Genomic DNA, 24,883 nt, shown 5'->3' on the forward strand with positions numbered 1-24,883 from the left:
TTGGGCCTACAGATCAACCCAACAACTGTATGTATGTATGTATGTATGTATGTGTGTGTGTGTATGTGTGTATGTATGTATGTATGTATGTATGTACGTCTGTACGTACGTATGTACATATGTACGTCTATGTATGTATGTATGTATGTACGTATGTATGTATGTATGTATGTATGTATGTATGTATGTATGTATGTATGTATGTATGTATGTATGTATGTATGTATGTATGTATGTATGTATGTATGTATGTATGTATGTATGTATGTATGTATGTGTATGTATGTATGTATGTACGTATTTGTGTATGCACGTATGTATGTATGTGTGTATGTATGTACGTATGTACAAAACTATGTATATTTGTTCATTTGTTTATTGTAATCATGATGTTTGGTGCTTACTACAGTGTAGTGTGTACACATATAACCGACCGCATAATGTACTTTTCATTGCAGTTTCTGTTAGCTGGTTTTTTGGAATGAGGGGTGATATACAGCCAAGCAAACTGTCTTCTCTTTGGCACAGAGGCTTACTTCATGAAAAGGTAAATTGTTGATTTGTATTTAAATCAATGATGGATTGGATGTCATAGCAAGAGTTCATGATATTTGTAATGGTGCCTATACAAATATTATGAACTCTTGGCTGTAGTCATTAATAGTCTGTAATAGTTAGAAAGTGCAAACAGTTGTAAAATATATTTTTCTATGGATATTTTATTTATGTAGGGAATGAAGCTTTCAGATGAAGTTGTTACACATTTTTCTCATGGTTTTGAATTGTTTCAACTCTTAAAGTTACCTAATAGTGCTCTATTTGATATTACAGATTTTGCAAGTTTCTTGAACCCATTGGAATGCGAAAGACTTCATTTTTCACACATAAAGTGAGGATTTAATCAATATGTAATGGAATGATGTGTGTTATTAACATTACATTACGATGAAAATTTATTTATATTGAAGTGGAGATAGTAACCAAAAAATGGCAATCAATATATATATATAGTGATGTCACAACCCCTTGAACATCATGGAATTTTTCTCCCATGAATTGCATAGTAAGAGTGGCACAATGGTTACTCGTCCTATAGATGGGTTAGGCGCTAACTTCATTGGTTTCATAGTGTTGATTTAGTAAATATGATCCTCTTCTGGTGAGTTTTTTTTTCATGATCAAAGCAGAAAGGCATTTAGTTAAGCTCCAACGGAAGTTCTTTCCATAGAAAACCTATGAGAAAAGTGTATCATTGTTGAAGTGATCCAGCTCATGGGTTAAACGGTTCGTGTTCATTGCAAGATACAACTTAATTGTTTATGATAGTTTATTGGTGATGCTATGCAATTCATAATACAAAGTGACGTAATTCTGCATACGTCACTTGTTTTTGTTTTGTGCCATGGTTACCAATGGTGCTCAGTAGAGATGTCTGGAGAACTGCCTACTTGTTTATTTAATGGTTACTAGCTATTACAAAAGCAAATGTGGCAATCATATATATGTTACCGGATCTGCGAAAACCTGACATAATGGCACAACCCTAAATTTTCAGTATAGGCTATTGATTGTAATGCGTAAATATTTGCATAAATGAAAACAAATTCGCCTTTAAACGCTTTGTTCTTTATGAAGAAAGGGTGCAATGATTAAAACATGGGTACCATCTTATTCGCCTTCTCAAGAGGAGTTCGCAAATCTTTGTTTCGTAGTAGTAGCCTAAAGAATACGTGAGTTATGGGCGTTTGTTTACATCATGTCGAAGCGGTTGATGATCACTTTTTCTTCACTGATTTTGTCTCTGTATGTAGTCAAGAAAGGTAGTAGGAGAAAAACTCACCAACTCACCATGTAATGGACTCCCCTATTCATGGCAGACATGATGGTGCAAGTTGCAACTCTGTACTGCATTGCATTTGTAAGTTACAGTTGTTTTTGTAAGCACCTGTAATTTATATTCCCGATACTTGCTGTACAAATTGATCTTTCTGTTGCTGCTACTTTGTAGGGCTGAACTCCAAAAGTTGTTGGCATACAAGGCTGAAACTTGGCTAGAACATGCACTCGGCTAAGTAAATTATAAATATTTAATAATAAATGCGTCATTATGTCAGGTTTTCGCAGATCCGGTCACATATATCAAACTGCAGCATTTTTCATGCTTTACAAGGTGCTGTAGAATGTGATATCGAGTTTCTTCAACTTATGATATATGATATCGAGTTTCTTCAACTTTTAAAAATCATGTGACTTCACTATAAATAATGAACATTTTTAATTACGTATCATTTTGTACATAATACTTTGACACCCAATACCAATGTCTTTGAGGCATAAATGCTGAGTAGTAAGTGTAATGCCTCAAAGTTGCCGGTATTGGTTTCTACTTTATGGACAGCAGTGAAAAGGACATTGTAAGTCTGTCGATGTTTTGCCAATTAGTCAGTGAAGATGCACAAAAACTTGGCTTGGAAATTTACCAACCTCAAAGAGCCGCACATTTACTGTTAGACTGGTGATGTATGTACATATGCTATGATTAATCAAAACTTGAGCTAGAGAAATGACATTAAAATTGGGTGCAAGTGCCAATAGTGGCTAAGACTTTGGCTGAGACCAGATGAGTATCCTCATGACTACCTGGGCCAAGTCGAAAACAACCATGAGCAAGACACAATGATTCAATTGTTCCATCCTGTTCATTATTAATAATAGAAGTGAAAGTAGAGTCATGTGTAGCTAGTTTGTCAGATATAACATCTGGCTAGACGTCACTTTAAACACAGCCCATGTCCTATGAAACTAAGACACCAACTACTTGTCTAACTCACCAGCATTATAGGGAGATGAAAAACAGTAGCTTCTGTGATATCATTTTGTTAACAATATTTTGGTGGTTAATAATAAATTATTCGTGTGTATGTTGGGATATTCTAATTAACTTCTGTGTGGTTACGTGGCTACAAGTCTCTTGGTACTAAGAGACTTCTGTTACGATAAGAAATGTTTATTGAACTTCAAAGCAATGCTCATATAACATTTTCTAATTGACATTAGCATCATTGCAACCACATTTTTTGCTTTCACAACTTTTGGTATAACCTCCTTGCCTTGCAAGGCTGGACACCAAACAAAGCAGCACAGCCACCATTTTACACAATAAAAAACTCACCAGTGGTATGTGCCTTTTGGGATTCCAATGAGTGTGTGCCCTCTACCCCCTGTCTTCCTTTTATCTTCAATTAGATTGATCATCTTCCATGTAACAAAACCACATGAAGGCATCAAATTTGTGTATTAACACTTTCCTTGAGCAGCATATTTAGATACCACAAAATTATTATGCAAGTTATGGACACCCAGTGGACCTTATCCGCAATGACATCATAATTGACTGTGTATATTGTGGGCACTTCGTATGTAATCACTAAAAAGAACTTTGTTTGTGGATTTTTGACATGTAACTATTGGATAATAAAGGTAAGAGGCTAGTTAGCGTGATACGGCAATGCGAAATAGTCCCCCAGATCTTAAGTTTTGGTATCGACGCAAAACCATGCGCATTTGTCTTGAAATTAAGTATGTATGCCTCAAGTTGCCCCTTGCTGCAGTATGTGAACGTTAACATAGCCGCCATCTCTACCAATACCCCCCTGTACAAAGTGTCCACACTATCGGCCGCTATTTAATGATTTGACGTCATTGCAGATAAGGTCCATAGAAACCTGTAACTTCACAATAGATTTGAGACTACATCCATTAGCAATCTATAGGTATCTAGGTTGACTAATAACAATCAAGCTGAGAGATCACATCTCTTAGTAATCTATTTACATGAGCATGATGATCTGACCCCTTACCCCTTTATTAGTCTATAGCTGTATTTATAGTGATAGCATGGTGATAGTAACCACACCCCTTGACCAATCACCCTAATAGAACAGTCACTTGTATGCAAATTTAAAACTTAGAGATGAAGCAGGGATCCAGGCGATAAAAATTAGGGAAACAAGTATTACAGCATAGCTCAGTGGGAAATCCCTACTTTAGCACTGAACAAAACAATTGTTACAGTATATCATGCCAATGTAGGTTTGTCTCATAGTGCCATGCTGTAATACCATCATTCATCTCTTGTTTTACTACTGGGATTCATTTTTAAATTCATGCTTTTAAATATACCAGTTTCTATTCATTATGTGGATATAGCACTGATATTCTCGTTGTTTGCAACTAGATGAACTTGTTGGTTCACTGAGGTGTCTGTAGTACATACCAGGGGCAGATCTAGGATTTATAAAAGGGGGGGGGGGGGGGGGCTAAGTCAAGGTAATAATCTCTTGGGTAGAGGTGTTCCCAGCATGCAAAGCATGCTGGAACTAGGGGGGTCTGGGGGCATGCCCCCCCAGGAAAATTTTGAAAAATTGATGCTAAAATACTGCAATTTGGAGACATTTCCACATAAAATCCCTAATATTTTCTGCCTGTAGATACTTTATATACTGCCTTTAGATTATAGGTATGGCTCTCTGAAGCATTTTGCTAATGGTTTGGGTAGGTACGGACAACCAAGAATAGGTGCATGTTAGAATAATAATGTTGAAAGTAGAAAATTTTGAAATTTGAACAATACAAGATTGAATTTGAGAGCATTTTCAATGGTAATTGTGTACCTGAATTAAGTATTGCCATACATATGAACTACACAAGTAGATGAATGAAGCCCTTTAAACATGCAGACCAATGCACTTCATTGTATGTAGCTATAGGTGCAGGCAGATTTGGAAAAATTCCATAACAGAACCAACTACATGTTTCCAGTGAATGTTTTATTAGAGTAGTTAGCTGACTGCTCTATTAGAGTATCTTGATCTTGTACGCCTCCAATGCTGATCCTGGTCCTTGTTGCATAAACTTTAGCATAAATCCACTGATAATACCTTGGAAAGATGTTTATAAGGTGGTTTTATGAGTATTTGTATTATTAGTGATCATATAATTATGCTAAGACAAAATTTCATTATAATACTCAGCATATTGATCAAGTAAAGCCTAAATATGAAGGGGGGGGGGCTTCAGCCCCCAAAGCCCCCCCCCCCCCCCTGGACCCGCCCTTGCATACCTCACTACCTTTTTGTGCTACATGAACGTACATATTACCATATTTGTTTTTATGTGATATTTCATGTGTGTTTGTAGGAAATTGTTAAATTTAGGTGTGTCACTATTCTCATGGAATGTCAAAACCTTCTGTCATTTCTTACCACCACTGAGGAGCAATTACATATTGTTACTGAGAAATTCAGTGGAATGGAATAATAGATATAGTGCTGATGGAACCAAACTTGGATTTTACAAAGAGGTATATACAGGTTAAATTGCATTGCCATCACATACAGTACCATACGTATCTATGTGACTAAAGCTAATTGTGATGTGGTTTAGGCAGGCAGAATTTTAGTAATCTGATTCAAACTGCTTTACTTATGTAGTTGGACCTAAATACTGTATACATACATACATACACACACACACACACACACACACACACGTACACACGTACACACACATACATACGTACAGACACATACATACATACATACGTACACACGTACACACACATACATACATACATACATACGTACAGACACATACATTCATACGTACAGACACATACATACATACGTACAGACACATGCATACATACATACATACATACATACACATACATACATACACCATGAAACCACCTAACTTCAAAGGCAAATTCCAGGTTACATATCTTATAAACCCTGGCTGGCCATGGTACATTTAAATTAAACCATGACTGGCTATAAATAAACCATGGCTGGCCATGGTACCTGTAAATGTACCATGGCCCTTGATATCTGATGAGGTAACGTTGTTTGTTTTTATAAGAATCATGGCAGTATTCGATTGTGGGAGTTTATTATTACTCACGTGATGAAAACCATGAACCCGATTTTGCATTCTACAGCACTCATACGAAGGCGATTCGACACCCTTACTACCCTATGAGTTGACAAACGGAAGTTTAAGGTGAGAACTAGTGTCATGGTTAATTTACAATCGCGTGTCCGCGTGTTTGATTACGTATCACGCCCACTTTTCGTATATCACGAGGTAACCACTCTACAACGAAGCTTACCCCTCTGGATGTTTAGAAAACGTTGTAAACAGTAGTTAAACGATGTAGCAACTTTGAAACACTTGTTAAATCGCAAAATTGAGTGTTTCCGTGATATTAATAGGATTTCCCCGTTTATGTTAACAAACGTAACTGCAACTTGCTGCTGACACATAATAGAATTTTACAAGACTCTCTATATAATAAATCCAGCGGGTTGCCTCGTATTGGCTTGGGTGATTAGTCGCCCACCACAGTAGGCTATTAGCCTACATGGTACATATCAGTTGTATCACGTGCCCTCGTGATTTGCCTGATATGTACACCCACACTCTAACGGCCCTAATGGCCCTCGAGCTTGGGTGTACATATCAGGCAAATCACTCGGGTACATGATACAACTATTACATACATACATACAAACTAGGGCTGGAACAAATGTACAAATACATCCTCTGAAGTTTCTTTTGTAAATGTTACCAAAGCTTTGAATCTTTGTTACAAATGTCATGTCAGTAATAATATGAACATAATTATAATTGATGAGTATTAGGGGTATTATACACTGTAGTGGAGTCTCCTACGTTTTGTTATAGCTCTAGTATTACCATTGTTTAATCTATAACTAAACCAAAAGAATACGTAACTTGTAGCTTCCACAAGGAGTGACAATACTTGTGAAACTGGTTTATCATGTTAGTATCCATGGTAACAAAGCTTTGGTGGGGTAAAACAGCATCCGATTGTATATGCATTCACTAAAGAAAAATTTTTGGTAAATTCTTTCTTTACTGCAACGTAAACAACTCAGAAACCCTCCATGTATGGAGGATTTTTGAACTTCCTATAAACGGGTGAACATGATGATGCCCAGGATTTATCCATTGGAGTATTAATTCACTGGTGAGGTGAAAAAACTTGCATAATTTTTTTCTGGAGCTTGTGTTTTTACTTATTCTGTTAGATGTGTTTTATTACAAAAGCGCTATTGTGTGTAGATCAATGCTTTTCCCAAATTCAGTTACATGTATTGAGTTGACCATTTCTGCAAATACAGGTGTAGTTTGTAAAGAATTCATTGTATCATGACATTCAGTATTACATTGACACAACCATAAATTCACACTGGGTGAACTTCACACATATTAACTGTTGAGTTACTGCTGCCAGCTATCAAACGTAAGTAGGGATTACCCCAAAAATTTTGCGAGCCACTCAAAATCCCACCTTCAAAAATCATCCTAGAGACATTTATGCGACAAACATCACCTTTACGGAATAGTACTAGTTCATATAATACATAATACAGCATTAAATATAACAAAACACTTACAGGTGACCGGATATAGAATTTTAAAAAAAAGCCAAAACTCAAATTTTTGTCTCACTGCCTCACTGCCTGACCACAGTCGCAAGGCTAGAGGCCAAATGAAGCAGAGCTCGGTCACCATTTTACGCCCCAATAGCAAACTCACCAGTGGCAGAGCCCGAAATTGTAATTTAAAACTGTTCTGACAACATGCCTGAACATAATTATGCCGAAGTGTTCAGACATCTCAACTTTTGGTCTGATATATAGCCTAGTTCAGTGTACAGTGTAAGTATTACTATAAATTGACAGACAAGTGGCAAAAATTAAGTAAACCACAAAACCAATAAAATGCAAAATGAAATTCTCCCAATCATATAGTACAAACTTGTCTAACTCCTTATCTTCCTTGTCAATATCTTCATCACCAACCTTTTCAGCACCATCACTGTTGATCACATTCCTACGTACTTGTCTACTATAACTTCTCTTGGACATTCGTGTAGCGTGCTCTGCCTACCAGAACGCTGCAGAGCAGACTGCTAACCTACAAGAGATAATGGTTGGCTAACACTAAAGTGGTACACAAGATGTGGGCCAGCTAGTCTTGCTCTCTAAGCAAGCCAGTCTTAGCCACGCACCCGTATTGCGAGCATACAAAGGTAGAATTAATATTGACTTACCAATTTTCCCAGTTTTCAACAAATAACGCAATGAGTAACACGAAGAATATCGTACAAACAACAGTCATTAAATGAAGAAATAGGGATATAATGTAAGAGGAGTACGCACAAACAAATTTTGGCACCACAAGGGAAATATTTTTGTATGTGAAATTTAGCACTTGCTCATATGCTTAGAATTGTTTCGCATCCGGTCCAGCTTCGATCGATTTGCAACAAACGATTCACAGCAATCTATACCAACGTGTGGAAGGCTTTCCTTGTAGTACCATTTACAGTAAGTCGTTTTGGCAATGGACAATTAGCATTTTTAATGGCTTGGACACTATGTCTTCACAAAGTCATACTTGGTCAGACATTTGCTAATAATGGTTGGAAATTGTCCAATGTCCGACCGTAATTTTAGGGTCTGCAGTGGGATGTGCCTTTGGGGTTCCAACAAGTGTAGGCCCTCTGCGCCTTGTCTTTTATTTTCAATTACTGGACAGGCTGCTTGTCTTATTCTTCATCCAACAAAACCATATCGAAGTGTTAATTTTCTGTATTAACACTTTCTTTCAGCAGACACCACAGAATTATTTCAGAGCTGGATTTCAAAAGCACTTCAGTCCCAGCGCTACTATAAGAGGCACACTATAGCTAGATATCTGCAACTTCATGATTGGGATCCCGTTCACGATAGGTTCGCGACCACACCCATCAAAATTAAAGATCTAGGCGGACTAATAACGATAGAGTACAGACACCCCACCTCTTATCAATCTAGCTATTTACTTAACAGTAAACAAGATCATCTCACTCCTTATTGGTCTAGCTAGCTGCACACCCCTTGGCTGACTTAAGATATATTCTAATACAACAGTCATGTAGGATAGAACAGTTACAAGTTAGCATAAGTGACCGATTATCGACCATAGCTGGTACCTTAAGTTCTAACTCGGTAAAGGAAGGTCCTACAAACTTCCAATTTTCACCATCTGCTCCGGCTGTCTCTCAGCTATAAAGTAAGTGTGGTCCCATTTTCGTAGACCGATTCGTTTTAACACTCTGCACGCTAGACTGAGACCATGTAAAGTATGTATTATCGATCACCGTTACGTATTATCGACCACACATACATTTTCCAAATATGAATTATCGACCAGTTGCTAATATCCACTGCGCCAGAAACTCTACCACATCTTTCCATATATGACACAATTTAGCATCTAATAATGTACACACCCACCAATTTTCAGATTAATCGAGTGGTTAGAACGCGAGTTATGAGCGAAACCAGTTTATTAACACATAAAATGCCATCTTTTCAATAAAGCAACAATAAAAACTACAAGTCTTTACACTGGTCTTTGCTTGAAACCCTCTTTAAGACTGAATAGAACAACCTGGCTGCTTTTGCCAGTCCATCACACGAGTGAAAAAAGGGCAGATTTGATAGCATCGTGTATCACCTGGTCCAACGTATAATTCAGACTTGTTTCAGACTTCACCACTACTGTAAGACTTTGTAGAACCTGGGGCAATACATTTCCACTTTGTACAGCACTGGTAGTGATGTCTTGGCCGACCTATCTCCTCCTCCATTCGCACATAGCGAAATCGTCTTCGCGTGATCAAACAAACTTGCAATGGGAAGCACTCGGCCAACTACGTTGTAAAACCCTTCTCTGATGATCAAAACCCTGTAAAAGAGGACAGAAACCATTAGAACAGTCCAATAAACAAGTACGAATTTACGGAGGAGTTCATTGTTTTTACGGGAAATGCTTAGGTCGATAATACATACCGGTCGATAATTGTCGCTTACGCTACATTGTTCTGTAGTTTGGGGTTCTCCTTGCTTCACTTTTCGGTGATGTGTATCAGGGGATTGCGTTCTAAATCCAAGCGTCACATTAGGGGATTGCATTCTAGATCCAAGCATCCCTGTGTACCTCCAGCTGTAGACCTTGCTGTTGCTGAGGGGCACCTGTCTCCTTTAGAACAGTAATGAAATATACTGATTGTGTTTGCTTCTTTTTCTTATAAAAAAATATGTCTACTAGCAATGCCAGCCCATAAGCACAGAATTTAGGGAACTCCACTTCTCACTGAGCAAATGGGCAAGATGTTTATAAGTGATGGTATCTGCCTTCCCCATACCTACAGATGTGGAAAATACAAGTTGACTAATACAAGTTACATTGTAGCTAACTGTGCCACAACAAAAAACTAAACAAACTAGTATTTTAAAAATTGTTAATTTAAAAATGAAGTAGGTAGGGATCTATAAAATAAAAAGTAGTGAAACAAGAGATAAATGATGGTGTTACAGCATAACTCAGTGGGAAAGTTCCTACTTTGGCACATTAGCTATTTTGATTCTGTTCAATGCCAAAGTAGGGACTTTCCCACTGAGCTATGTTGTAATACCATCATTCATCTCTTGTTTTACTACTTTTATTGTATAGATCCCTACTTCATTTTTAAATTTAAAAAATACTAGTCCGAATTTCTACGTTATAAAAGAAAGTTATTGTTTCCTCTGTATGTTCTATTATTAGAATGCGAATATCACTGCTCTATTAGAGTGACCGTTCTGTTAGAGTAAACAAGTGCGTGCCTGTGATTTGACATGGGAAGTTGCCAATACTAAAATTCCAATAAATTCAAGCTGTAAAGAGAGTCTAGTCTTCAAAACCAGTAAAGATGGCAGCGAAGCAAATAACTTAAATCTAATAAGCTTTTAGCAGTGACATAGTAATGTTATCATTATTATATATGTAGTCATTTCTTAAACAACGTGCAATTTGGATTTTACATTTTAACTTAGATTTTTAGGCCATACTCGTGGCTTTTTATATGCGTAGGTGTGCTTTACATACTAACTGACTTTTTGCAGTACACTTTATTTTTAGCAATGCGAGTCATGTGACACTATAGAGTTTTGGTAGATTATTTGTAGGATAGAGTTACATAAACAGAAATACACACAGAGAATTATATATTATTATCATGATTTTGTGTTAATATGTAAATTTATTATTTAGTCACACCTAACTTACTATATTGCTTTGTTTTCTGTGACTTATTTTGTTGTAGGTATTAGCATTTGTAAGGTATGCATTTGAAGTACTGCCTAAACGAGTTGGGATTGAGAATGATAAAGAAGTTGCTTATTTGGACACTGCTGAATCAGAGATTCAGAACTTTTTATATATGTTAGTAGATCATGTAGATTTCAAAGCTGACAATGCTATGGATTTTTTGAATGAAATTCGGCAAGGAGTGCAACTGCTTAGGGAATTTGATAAAGTATTTAGCAAAAATCTCACAGCTGCTGTAAGTTAATAAATATTATGTTATTATACATTTTGGAGTTTATGTTGTCAACAGATTAATGCTAAGGGTAAGATAGAAGCAAAGAAACTAACACCAGCTCAATTTTCCAGTTTATTTAAAGATGCATTATTTTGGGAGTATTCGGTATGTAATACAGAATCTGTGAATATATGTGCCCATAATTTACACATAGTTTGTGCAAGAGTTTTTGAATAACTGTCCTACTCCACCTGATACTGATCTGAAGGAACCATCCTGGAGTATTATTTTAACAGAGATAATTAATAGGTAGAGCATATATGTGCATGTTGATCTTTTCCATATGAAGGTTTACGCTGTATGTATACATACACATATGATCAAGTCAGTAATAATAAGATTTGTAGTATTCCACCTCAAGATTTGTGCTGTATCTATACCAATATACTATACCAATATAATATTGGTAGATACGTGCTAATATAATGAGTATTAATTGCAACTCTATAGTGCAGATATTTTACTTGCTACATCTCAAAATAATTAATATCAGTTACACTTTTCAAGTATTGGCTGTGTGTTTAAATATTGGCTATTCATATATCGGCTAAGAAATAGCTGCAATGATGATAATACCAATACAGCTATTATTGGAATTAACATCATGGCAATCCTTTTTAGCCATCACTTTTTAGATTCACAATTTTCCACCCAAGCTTTTGAAGGCCACTCCCTTTTTTACAGCTTGCATGGATGTGTATATGCATATCCTAACCACTCTGCATAAAACTGCCAATGTATGGTGTTTATATTCTATCTAAACCAAAACAGCCAAGCTGTAAAAAAATAGTGCAGCGCTCAAAAAGGTCAGGATGAAAAAAGATGTGAAATCCAAGGTGGCAGCCAAGAAATGGCTGTGATGGTAGGTTAATGGCAAAAATTTAATTACGACAATTCAGGTGAATTTGCGTTGCCTTCTCCCCATTTCACATCTTTTTTCATCCAGACCTTTTTGAGGGCTGCACTCTTTTTTTACAGTTTGGCTGTTTTGGATTAGATATCACTTCTTTTTATATTGCAAGCCACAAAGCCAGGCATAAACTGGCTTTGGTGTTTCTTTTAACTTGTTTTTTTTTTCTTTTCTGCAGGAATTGTGGAACAAAAGAAGAAATTTTGTGTACAGCTTTTTGTCTGATTAAAAATATTTCGATATTTAACAATGCATGATAATCACATACTGTAGGTAATAAGGTGACTTCTTATACACAACTGAACTGTAGCTGAAACTCTCATTGTTTGTAGCTGTACTCTTTTCAGAGTGACTTGTTTGTAGTTAAATTCTCTACATGGTGATTTGTTTCCAACACATATTTCTACTGGGTGATTTGTTTGTAGCTGATCCCTATAGGGTAACTTGTATCTAGGTGATATCTCTACAGGTTTGTAGCTGAATTCTCTGCAGGGTGATTTTTTTGCAGCTGAACTCTCTACATGGTAGTTTCTTTGTAGCTGAACTCTCTACAAGGTGGCTTCTTCTAGTTGAACTCTTTACAGAGTGATCTTTTCGTAGCTGAATTCTCTACAGGGTGACTTGTTTGTAGCTGAATTATCCATAAGATTAACTGTTTGTAGCTGAACTCCCTACAGAATAACTTGCAATGTAATATAATTCTATAATGGATTAACTTATAAACGTAGCTGAATGCTCTATTAGGGTGACGTTCTATTAGAGTATCTCGATCTCGCATTTGCTACACGTCACTAGTTGGCTTTCGGATCATAACTCGGTGGTTTGCTATCTGATTCTTCTGTACTACTGCAATGACTTTCTATAATGATTATTCCAGCTACACACCGATTTTCAGTTCATTACGCTAAGCGGTTTGCCTGGTAGGCGTGAAAACTAAAGGTTTAATTATTCATAAAAATCAATCGCATAATTGTGACACAAGTTGGGTTTTGTGTCATATCTCGATGGCTTTTATCTCAATTGTTTTCAAACCACAAAAAAGCACTCCTACGATGACTACTCCATCTACATAGTAATTTTCAGCTCATTCCTTCAAGGGGTTTACCCTGTAGGCGTAACAGACCTTCGACCTTTTTTTACGTGAATAATCGGTCATAACTCCGTGAATGTTCATCGGATTCCTACCAAAGTTGGTACAGAGATCCGCCTTAATGAGCCCTTTAAGTGTGCCACATTTCAGCCCGATTGGAGCATGCATTCGTGGTTTATGGCAGATTTTGCAAAGTGTGCAAAAAGAAGTAGAAGAAGAACCCCAAACTTTGGCCGCTCGTATCTCAGAAATGGCCAGAGCAATTGTCTTCAAATTTGGAATATAGACTCCCTTACCGTACGGGCACTTGTGCAGCAAATTTGATTTCAATCGAATAAGGGATCACGGAGCTACAAAGATGCAAAAATTACGTTTACTTTCTTCCTGTTAATATACTCATGGTGTGGCGTGCCGGCTTCTTAGGCAGCATGGCACACTACCGTGTGTCTTGATCTGGTTTTGTGTTCATTTGAAATGATATGATAGTAACTATTAACTGTTAATATATATGCTATGATATTTGCAGATTTTCTGATGTCAACTGCAGAAAGTCTATATTAAATTTAATTGAGCGTGTAGGTGAAGCATATAGAAATGGTGAAAAGGAGCATAACTTTGTGTTGGATATTATGAAATTAGATGTTCTTAACTTGTTTGAATTGGAAACTGATTATGAAATCGAAACTGCATTTATTGAAATGATTCCAACTTATATTAGGAAGAATGGACTACACCTAGAAATTATGAAGCAAACATTAGCAATTGTGGTAAGTGTAAATGCACACTAATGCAGTAGCTTGCAAAAACTATTCATACTTCGTTTTTGCATCACAGTAAAATTGTGCTTTACTGCCTGTACAATAAACAGTACAAGTAAAATGTTTAAACTTTATAGCCAGTAATCTTATGCCATTTTGATCTTCCATGTGTGCCTGATACCTTGGAAAAGTTGAAGACACATGTGTTTGTGTGTATGTACATGTATCCTCCTATATCAAGTTTCAAACTGTGTCAACAACCAATTCATGCATATAATAATTATGTTCTCTGAATTGAACCTGATACAGGTAAACCTTTGCATGTCTACTGAATTGGTATCATTTGTCTTTGAAAGTGCTGTAGTGCCTCATCCCGACATGTTGTACTGGTACTTTACAAACAAGAATTGTTGGCTATATCCACTCACTCACCTATGATCCACTAACTGACTGACTGACGGACGGACGGACAGATGGACTGACTGACTGACTGACTGACTGGCTCCATAACTCACTGGCTTTCTCACTCACTCTTTTAAATTTAGCCCACTGGCAGTCTAACTAGTTTCATTATTGTTCTTTGGCAATTTGTCATAGCAAACAACTATATACAACTGTATTTCAGTGGCATGCATGCAACTAACTGCTATTAAACCCTTAGCAACACTTCACTTTTGACCTCCCACTGCATTAAAAATGATTGAGATACTCTAATAGAACAGTCAGGTAACTACTCTAATAGAGCAATCAAAGCTACAGCTTATAGTACGTTCACGTTGAGCTGAATCTTCAAAAACATTTAATAACTCATGGATATAATTACACACGATCTTGAAATTTGGCTCATTAGTAGTACTGCTTGACCTGCTAAAAATATTTCAAAATCTTTTTGTTCAAATGCTTGACATAATATTTACGGCCAATCAAAATTTTCACAATACATTTCCTATGGGGAAACCATATAAGTACAGTGTCCATTACAGCCCTTTCCCAAACTTGTAATGGAGCCAAACCGTATGTGTCTATTGTTGACATCTTTGCTGTTACCAATAATCATCTGGTTGGCTGAAATGTTAACTCTGTTGAGAAAAATCCACTTTTAATTTTTAGCTGTTTTTCAGGATTCAGCTCAACGTGAACATACTATAGTCACAACTTTTGCCCTATAGTTACCTATAATATTTACAGTTGAAATCATTGTAACTGTAAGTAAAAGTAGCCTAAAATCCAATCTCAGTGCTTCTAAAATCTCTAAAGTTTTTGGAGAAAAAATGTTGTCCATCTTATTCAGCTATACTAACTTTCAGAAACCCCCTTTCAAAAATCTAGATCTGCCACTGCATTCACTGGTGCTTTCAAGCATTGTTAGAGGTTAATTGTTAAAACTATATGCCCAATTACTTTGTAACAAATTGGTGCTTGTTTTCAAACATTTTTGAAAAGCTATTATTAACACATCATGCTACTTTTCTGTTTTTCTTAATCAATGGCTTTACTGTAAATCAAAATGCAGCTGTCTTGAGCTGCAACAAGTCTAATACGTATGTGTGTGTATGTGTGCATGCATGCATGTGTGCGTGTGTGTGCACACGCGTGTGTGCATGCATTTGTTTGTGTGTGTTATGTATATAGCTATTGTACATTTAATCACCATAAATGTTTTATTAAAGGATTTAGTGAAGGAGGGTAATGATTTTCAACATTTGATTCTTAAGACAATCCAAAAGGTAAATAACGTATAGTGCAGTACCTATTTGTGTACATACCTATAGTACATTTGATACGTATATAATATCTAAACCAAAACAGCCAAGCTGTAAAAAAGAGTGTGGCCCCCAAAAACGCCAGGATGAAAAAAGATGTGAAATCCAAGGTGGCGGCCAAGAAATGGCTGTAATGGTAGGTTAATGACAAAAATTTTAATTACGACATTTCAGGTGAATTTGCATTGCCTCCTCCATTAGGATTCGGCACCAAATTCACCTGAATTGTCGTAAAACAAAATTTTTGCCATTAACTTACCATCACAGCCATTTCTTGGCTGCCACCTTGGATTTCGCATCTTTTTTCATCCTGGCCTTTTTGGGGGCCGCACTCTTTTTACAGCTTGGTTGTTTTGGTTTAGATGTCACTTCTTTTTGTATTGCAAACCACAAAGCCAGCCATAAACTGGCTTTGGTGCTTCCTTTAACTTGTTTTTTTTTTCCTTTTCTGCAGGAATTGTGGAACAAAGAAAGAAATTTTGTGTACAGGTTTTTGTCAGATTAAAAATATTTAACAATGAATGATATTCACAAACTTTAGGTGATAAGGTGGCTTCTTATACATAACTGATCTGTAGCTGAAATGCTCATTGTTTGAGCTGAACTCTTTTCAGAGTGACTTGTTTCTAGCTGAACTCTCTACATGGTGATTTGTTCCAACACATTTCTACAGGGTGATTTGTTTGTAGCTGATCCCTATAAGGTTAACTTGTATCTAGCTGGTATCTCTACAGCGTGACTTGTATGTAGCTGATCTCTGTACAGGGTGGTTTGTTTGTAGCTGAATTCTCTGCAGGGTGATTTGTTTGCAACTGAAGTCTCTACATTGTGGTTTCTTTGTAGCCGAACTCTCTATAAGGTGACTTCTTCTAGTTGAACTCTCTACAGGGTGATCTTTTTGTAGGATGATTTGTTTGCAGCTGAACTCTCTACATGATGGTTTCTTTGTAGCTGAACTCTCTACAAGGTAATTTATTCCAGCTGATCTCTCTACAGGGTAACTTGTTTGTAGCCGAACTCTCTACATTGTAACTTCTTCTAGCTGATCTTTCTTCAGGGTGATTTGTTTGTAGCTGAATTCTCTACAGGGTGATTTTTTTGCAGCCGAATGCTCTACATGGTGGTTTCTTTGTAGCTGAACTCTACAAGGTGACTTCTTCTAGTTGAACTCTCTACACGGTGATCTTTTCATAGCTGAACTCTCTTCAGGGTGATTTGCTTGCAGCTGAACGCTCTACATGACTGTTTCTTTGTAGCTGAACTCTCTACAAGGTAACTTATTCTAGCTGATCTCTCTACAGGGTGAATTGTTTGTAGCTGAATTCTGTACAGGTGATTTGTTTGCAGCTGAGCTCTTTACAGAATGGTTTCTTTGTAGCTGAATTCTCTACAAGGTAACTTCTTCTAGCTGATCTTTCTACAGGGTGATTTATTTGTAGCTGAATTCTCTACAGGGTGATTTGTTTGCAGCTGAACTCTCTACATGGTGGTTTCTTTGTAGCTTAACTCTCTACAAGGTGACGTCTTCTAGCTGATCTCTCTACAGGGTGATCTGTTCGTAGAACTGAACTCTCTACAGGGTGATTTGCTTACAGCTGAACTCTCTACATGATGGTTTCTTTGTAGCTGAATTCTCTATACATTGTGACTTCTTCTAGCTGATCTCTCTATAGGGTGATCTGTTCGTAGAGCTGAACTCTCTACAGGGTGATTTGTTTACAGCTGAACTCTCCACATGATGGTCTCTTTGTAGCTGATGAACTCTCTATACATGGTGACTTCTTCTAGCTGATCTCTCTATAGGATGACTTGTTTGTAGCTGAACTATCTGCAGGGTGGTTTTTAGTAGTTGAACTCTCTACATACAAAGTGATTTCTTCTAGCTGGTCTCTCTACAGGATGACCTGTTTCTAGCTGATCTTGTTTCTAGCTGAACTCTACATGGTGATCTGTTCGTAGCTAAACTCTCTACAGGGTGATTTATTTGCAGCTGAACTGTCTACATGATGGTTTCTTTGGAGCTGAACTATCTACAAGGTAACTTCTTCTAGCTGACCTCTCTACAGGGTGACTAGTTTGTAGCTGAACTCTCTACATGATGGATTCTTTGCAGCTGAACACTCTACAAGGTAACTTCTTCTAGCTGATCTTTCTACACGGTGACTTGCTTGTAGCTGAACTCTCAACATGAAGGTTTCTTTGTAGTTGAACTCTCTTAAAGGTAACTTCTTATAGCTGATATTTCTACAGGGTGATTTGTTTGTAGCTGAATTCTCTACAAGGTGATTCGTTCGTAGCTGAACTCTCTACATGATGGTTTCTTTGAAGCTGAACTCTCTACAAGGTAACTTATTCTAGCTGATCTCTCTACAGGGTGACTTGTGTGTAGCTGAACTATCTGCAGGGTAATTTGTAGCTCAATTCTCTACAAGGTGATCCTTCTAGCTGATCGTTCTACAGCATGACTTCATTCTAGCTGAACTCTCTACAGGTTGATATATTCGTAGCTGAACTTTCTACAGGGTGATTTGTATGCTACTGAACTCTATACATGATAGTTTCTTTGTAGCTGAACTCTGTACAAGGCGACTTAAGTCACTCTGTAGAGAGATCAGCTAGAAACACATCATCTTGTAGAGAATTCAGCTACAAACAAATCACCCTGTAGATAGTTCAATTACAAACAGATAACCCTATAGAGTTCAGCTAGAAATAATTCACCATGTAAAGAAATCAGCTAGAAACAAGTCATCCATAAATCAGCGAGAAGCAAGTCACCCTGTAGAGACATCTTTGCAGCTGAACTCTGTACATGGTGGTTTCTTTGTAACCGAACTCTCTACAAGGTGACTTCTTCTAGCTGATCCCTCTACAGGGTGATTTGTTTGTAGCTGAACTATCTGCAAGGTGATTTGTTTGTAGCTGAACTCTCTACAATTTGATGTCTTCTAGCTGATCTTTCTACTGAATGACATGTTTTTAACTGATCTATCTACAGGGTGACTTGTTTCTAGCTGAAATCTCTAGAGTGTGATCTGTTAAGTTTGTAGCTGAGCTCTCTCTTGTTTCTAGTTGATCTCTCTATAGAGTTATAACTTGTTTGTATAGCTGAACTCTTTACAGGGTGGTTTTTTGATTAGTTGCTGAACTCTCTACGTGATGACTTGTTTGTACTACAGAGTGACTTGTTTGTAGCTGAACTCTTTACAGAGTGACTTACTTGTAGCTGAACATTGTAGATGATTTCTATATGGTAGCTAACTTGTTTGTGTAGATGAACTCTCTACTGCGTAGCTTCTTTTTAGCTGAACTCTCTACAGGTGACTTGTTTATAGCTGAACTCTCTTTAGTGTGACTTGTAATGTTCTGAATCTGTACAGCGATATATTTGTAGCTGAATGGTGTATAAAATTGACTGTTTGTAGCTGAACTCCCTACAGAATAACTTGCAATGTAATGCAATTCTATAATGGAGTAAGTTATAAACATAGCTGAATGCTCTATTAGGGTGACTGTTCTATTAGAGTATCTCGATCTCGCATTTGCTACATGTAGTTGGCTCTTGAATCATAACTCAGTGGTTTATAATCCGATTCTTCTGTTCTACTGCAATGACTTTCTATGATAATTATTCCAGCTATACACCGATTTGCAGCTCATTGCTCTAAGCGGTTTGCCTGGTAGGCGTGAAAACTAATAGTTTTTTTATTGATAAAAATCGATCGCGTAATTGTGACACAGGTTGGGTTTTGTGTCATATCTCGATGGCCTTTATCTAGATTCCTTTCAAACCACAAAAAGGCACTCCTACGATAGTTACTCCATCTACATAGCAATTTTCAGCTCATTCCTTCAAGGGGTTTACCCTGTGGGTGTGACAGACCTTCGACCTTATTTTACACAAATAATCGGTCACAACTCTGTTAATCTTCTTCGGATTCCTACCAAAGTTGGTACTGAGATTCGCCTTAATGAGCCCTTTAAGTGTGCCAAATTTTCAGCTTGATCGGAGTACGTATCCGCATTTTATGGCAGATTTTGTAAAGTGTGCGAAAAGAAGTAGAAGAAAAAAACGAAGAAAACAACTCAAACTTTGGCCGCTCGTATCACGGAAATGACTGGAGCGATTTTCTTCACATTTGGAATGTAGACTCCCCAACCTAGCCGACACTTCTGTATCAAATTTGGGTTCAATCGGATAAAGGATGATGGAGCTATAAAGGTGTGAAAATTGTGTCTACTTTCTTCCTGTTAATATTCTCATGGTGTGGCGTGCCGGCTTCTTGGGCTGTACGACACACTACCGTGTGTCTTGATACCCGTGGTAAAGATATAAAGTGGCATGCTTGTGTGTATATGTAAGCGATATACAACAGTTTGTGATTACGCTTACCATAATATGGTTAAATAACTTCATACACATCCACTACATTCTCATCTAAATGGTAAACTAGTCTCTATTATGAATCAACTGACTTCTATTTACTCTGGTTTATTGAGTGCATCGTCAATAAACTTTGTCTTCTTCTTGAATACTTCAGTATTTAAAATCAACTCACATTCCATCAATCATGAGCCCTAACCACCAAATTTGCTGATAAATTCATCACATTTCTTCTACAACACAATAGATTTACATGGCTTTATACACCACCTTTGAGTTAAGCGTGATGTAATTGCATCCCCTAATGTAAGATTGCCATTTCTTAGAGGCATATCCAGGATACTTTCAATTTCAAGGTGGTTTCTGGATTTTAGTAGTAGTTGTATGTATAGATGTGGGTCTAGGAGTGCAGCCCCTGACAGATTTTGAGTATTAAAATGCGTAAAATGTTTTAAAGGTTTAGTAAATTCACTTTTTCATGGATTTATGTATATATATCAAGACACACGGTAGTGTGTCGTGCGGCCCAAGAAGCCGGTGTGTAACACCCGTGAATATATTGACAGGAAGAAAGAAAATGCAATTTTCTCACCTCCGTAGCTCTGTGCTGCCTTGATGAAACAAGACGATTTTTGTTGTGGACACTCCCTCCACCTTCAGCACTCCACATTCCAAATTAAAGCGAAATCGCTTCAAGCTTTCCCGAGATATGCGACTTCAAAAATTGGCTTAGTTTCTTCGTTTTTTTGTTTCTTGTTATTTTTCTTCCTCTTTTCGCACACTTACAAAAACTGCTATAACACGCGAACGCTATATCCGATTGTGTTGAAATTTGGCACACAGAAGGGGGTATAAAGGCGCATCTCTGTACCAACTTTGGCTACGATACGATAAACAGGAAAAGAGTTATGATCGATTATTCACGAAAAATAACACTAATATGTTGTCACGCCTACAGGGTAAACCGCGTATGGGAAGAAGCTGAAAATCGGTGGGTGAATAGGTTAACTATTGAACCTCAAACCTTTTGTGGTTTGAAAGAAATCGAGCTAAAAACCAGGAAGATACAACGAAAAAACCAACAGTGTATAACAATTACGCAATCGAGATTAGCTAATAAAAAAAAACGACTACTTGCCATGCCTACCAGATAAACCGCTAGGGGGAATGCTTTGAAAATCGCTGTATAGAAGGAGTAATCATCTTAGAAAGGCTCTTCAATGGTGTAGAAGAATCAGACTTAAAGCCACGGAGTTATAACACGAAATCCAACTTGGTGCAGCAAGTGCAAGATCGAGATACTCTAATAGAGCAGTCATCCTAATAGAGCAGTCACCCTGAAGAGAATTCAAGAGATCAGCTAGAAACAAGTAACCTGTATAGAGATCAGCTAGAAACAAGTAACCTGTATAGAGATCAGCTAGAAACAAGTCATCCTGTAGAGAGATCAGCTACAAACAATTCACCTTGTAGAGAGATCGGCTAGAAAAATTTACCTTATAGGGAGTTCATGCAACTTTGGAAAGGGATAGTTCAGCTAGAAGAAATCACCTTGTAGAGTTCAGCTACAAAGAAACTACCATATAGAGAGTTCAACTACAAACAAATCGCCCTGTAGAGAGATCAATAGGAGAAGTTACCTTGTAGAGAGTTCAGCTACAAAGAAACCATCATGTGGAGAGTTTAGCTGCAAACAAATCACCTGTATAGAGTTCAGCTACAAACAAATCACCCTGTAGAGAGATCAGCTAGAAGAAGTCACCTTGTAGAGAGTTCAACTACAAAGAACCATCATGTAGAGAGTTCAGCTGCAAACAAATCACCTGTAGAGAGTTCAGGTACAAACAAATCTCCCTGTAGAAAGATTAGCTAGAAGAAGTTACATTGTAGAGAGTTCAGCTACAAAGAACCATCATGTAGAGAGTTCAGCTGCAAACAAATCACCTGTAGAGAGTTAAGCTACAAACAAATTACCCTGTAGAGAGATCAGTTAGAAGAAATTATCTTGTAGAGAGTTCAGTTACAAAGAAACCACCATGTAGAGAGTTCAGCTTCAAAGAAATCACCCTGTAGAAAATTCAGCCACAAACAAATTGCCCTGTAGAAAGATCAGTTAGAAGAAGTTACCTTGTAGAGAGTTCAGCTACAAAGAAACCATTCTGTAAAGAGCTCATCTGCAAACAAATCACCTGCACAGAATTCAGCTACAAACAAATCACAATGTAGAGAGATCAGCTAGAAGAAGTTACCTTGTAGATAGTTCAGCTACAAACAAATCACCCTGTAGAGAGATCAGCTAGACGAAGTTACCTTGTAGAGTGTTCAGCTACTAACAATTCACCCTGTAGAGAGGGCAGCAAGAAGAAGTCACCTTGTAGAGTGTTCAGTTACAAAGAAACCACCATGGAGAGTTCTGTAATAAATATATGTATTATATATATAATTTGTACATTTACTGATAAAATCAGAAATATTTAAAGTACATCTGCTTCATCTTTTCTTCTTCCTGTGGTAAAGAAAAAAAAGACAGGTTAAAAAAGTCCCAAAGCTGGCCATAGGCCGGCTTTGTGGTATACAAATATAAAAAGAAATGAAATCTAATCAAAAACAGCCAAGCTGTAAAAAAACAGTGCAGCCCTCAAAAAGGCTATGGTGAAAAAGATGTGAAATCCAAGGTGATGGCCAAGAAATGGCTGTGATGGTAGGTTAATGGTAAAAAATTTAATAACGGCAATTTAGGTGAATTTTTTGCCAAGACCAAGCGGCACAAAAATTCACCTGAATTGTTGTTATTAAAATTTTTACCATTAACCTACCATCACAGCCATTTCTTGGCCGCCACCTTGGATTTCACATCTTTTTTCACCATAGCCTTTTTGAGGGCCGCACTGTTTTTTACAGCTTGGCTGTTTTGGATTAGATATATATATATATATATATGTATGCTTCAACCTTATACATACAGGTAATTTTTAGTAACAATGCACTGAAAATGCATACACCGATAAATCGGCTTGTACACATAGCCTCAAACAAAACACTGTAACTTGTTGAAACAATAACTCTATAGCTACGCTACTTTTGCCATGCTTGTAATGTAATAAGAAATAAAATATGCATAGGATTTACCCTTAAATTAAAGTATGGGGCCAAAACTTGCCGCGAAACAATATACATAATTGTTTTTAAAAAGTGTATTAGATGTGGACAGTATGTTGAGTGTTTTGGAGACCATCTGATTGACGGTGGTCATGGACTGTTTCACATACGACAACATGATGTTCTATCTGATATTATTTACTGTGCTCTTTTGGAAGATAACTCAGATGTGCGAAGAGAACAGAGGGTGTCTGTAAAGTCAGCTGCTTGACCTATGGATGTATTTCACCTTGACGTTTGCAGTGGAGGTTCTTATTTTGATATATTAGTGAGAAGTGTACTCCATCCTGGTGTTTTAATACATTCCGCCTCTACTTCAGGGGTTTAGGGAGCAGCCAATTATGCTGGCATAACAATGAGCATAATAGGTGCCTGAAAGCATGGAGCACAATACTAGCCTAATAGGCAGAACACTTGTGCATTACCATAAATTCTTACTTATCAAAATACATATCACAGAACAAGATAACTGTAAATCATTAATTATAGAACCTAGTATTAAAGATAATATGAAATGCGGTTAAAATTATGTCATTAATAATGAATGAATAAACAATAAATAAATAAATAAATAATGTTTGAGAAAACTGTAAGGTCTAAGGCTTCGCACTCACCGGGAATAGAATCCATGTTGTATGAAGAGACAGTCGTATAATGTGCAGGTGTTTTCGTGGAATTGATAGAAACGTAAAACAATTCTATTTAATGCCAACCAAAACAGTTAGCATGTGACGCCCACTAGACAAGCGAACTACTGTTCACTTGTGTTTGAAAGTGGGCGACAATGACTATTTCGATATGAAGACGAGTGGTTGCTATGCCTGCTTAATAGACAGCATGAATAGAAGTTACTACTAATCGCTGGAGGTTAGTTTGTGTTGGTTATAACACCTTGATAGTCTTGTTTCTTTAGTCTCGCATAACTAGGGTACATTCTCTCGTGTATGGGATGGGAGAAAGCCTCACCTGGCAGGCCATTGTGTGAAGAAGGTGCAGTTTCCAGCTGTTAAGTTTGTGTGATGATGCATAGCTTTCCACCTGAAGCCTTTTAGTGCCAGGAGTGCTCAGACTTATCATTGATATGGGCCCTTAGAAAACTAAATAAATATTCACTACCAAATTACATCCCATGTACTGAAAGCTGATGGAGAGAACAAACACACCATACACAAAATGTGCCCTTAGGCTGGTAATTGCTATGTGCATGGTTGTGCTTGCTATTAACTGCTATTATTATGTGTAGTTACAGTCTGCTGCCATCAGCAATGCTCCACATACTTGTGCACACTGACATATCCATATGTATGAAATTTTGGTAT

At 37.2% G+C, this 24,883-nt stretch overlaps 1 protein-coding gene and 1 long non-coding RNA gene across 2 annotated transcripts in view; both read left to right on the plus strand.

Annotated features, from left to right (window-relative positions):
* LOC136263050 (uncharacterized) overlaps positions 1 to 24,883 on the plus strand; it is a 308,373-nt gene that overhangs the window by 49,048 nt on the left and 234,442 nt on the right. The window contains exons 8-15 of the mRNA XM_066057501.1: positions 459 to 547; positions 732 to 889; positions 5,200 to 5,362; positions 11,222 to 11,461; positions 11,516 to 11,605; positions 11,655 to 11,749; positions 14,027 to 14,267; positions 15,929 to 15,985. Coding sequence (XP_065913573.1) covers positions 459 to 547; positions 732 to 889; positions 5,200 to 5,362; positions 11,222 to 11,461; positions 11,516 to 11,605; positions 11,655 to 11,749; positions 14,027 to 14,267; positions 15,929 to 15,985 — 1,133 coding nt within the window. The remainder of the gene's footprint in view (positions 1 to 458; positions 548 to 731; positions 890 to 5,199; positions 5,363 to 11,221; positions 11,462 to 11,515; positions 11,606 to 11,654; positions 11,750 to 14,026; positions 14,268 to 15,928; positions 15,986 to 24,883) is intronic.
* On the plus strand, positions 1,531 to 2,323 carry LOC136263051 (uncharacterized). Its single transcript, XR_010704431.1, has 3 exons — positions 1,531 to 1,918; positions 2,009 to 2,072; positions 2,125 to 2,323. It is a non-coding gene; the product is annotated as an uncharacterized lncRNA (long non-coding RNA).

This window comes from Dysidea avara, chromosome 8 (assembly GCF_963678975.1).
Source record: "Dysidea avara chromosome 8, odDysAvar1.4, whole genome shotgun sequence".
In the NCBI taxonomy this organism is placed as follows: domain Eukaryota; kingdom Metazoa; phylum Porifera; class Demospongiae; order Dictyoceratida; family Dysideidae; genus Dysidea; species Dysidea avara.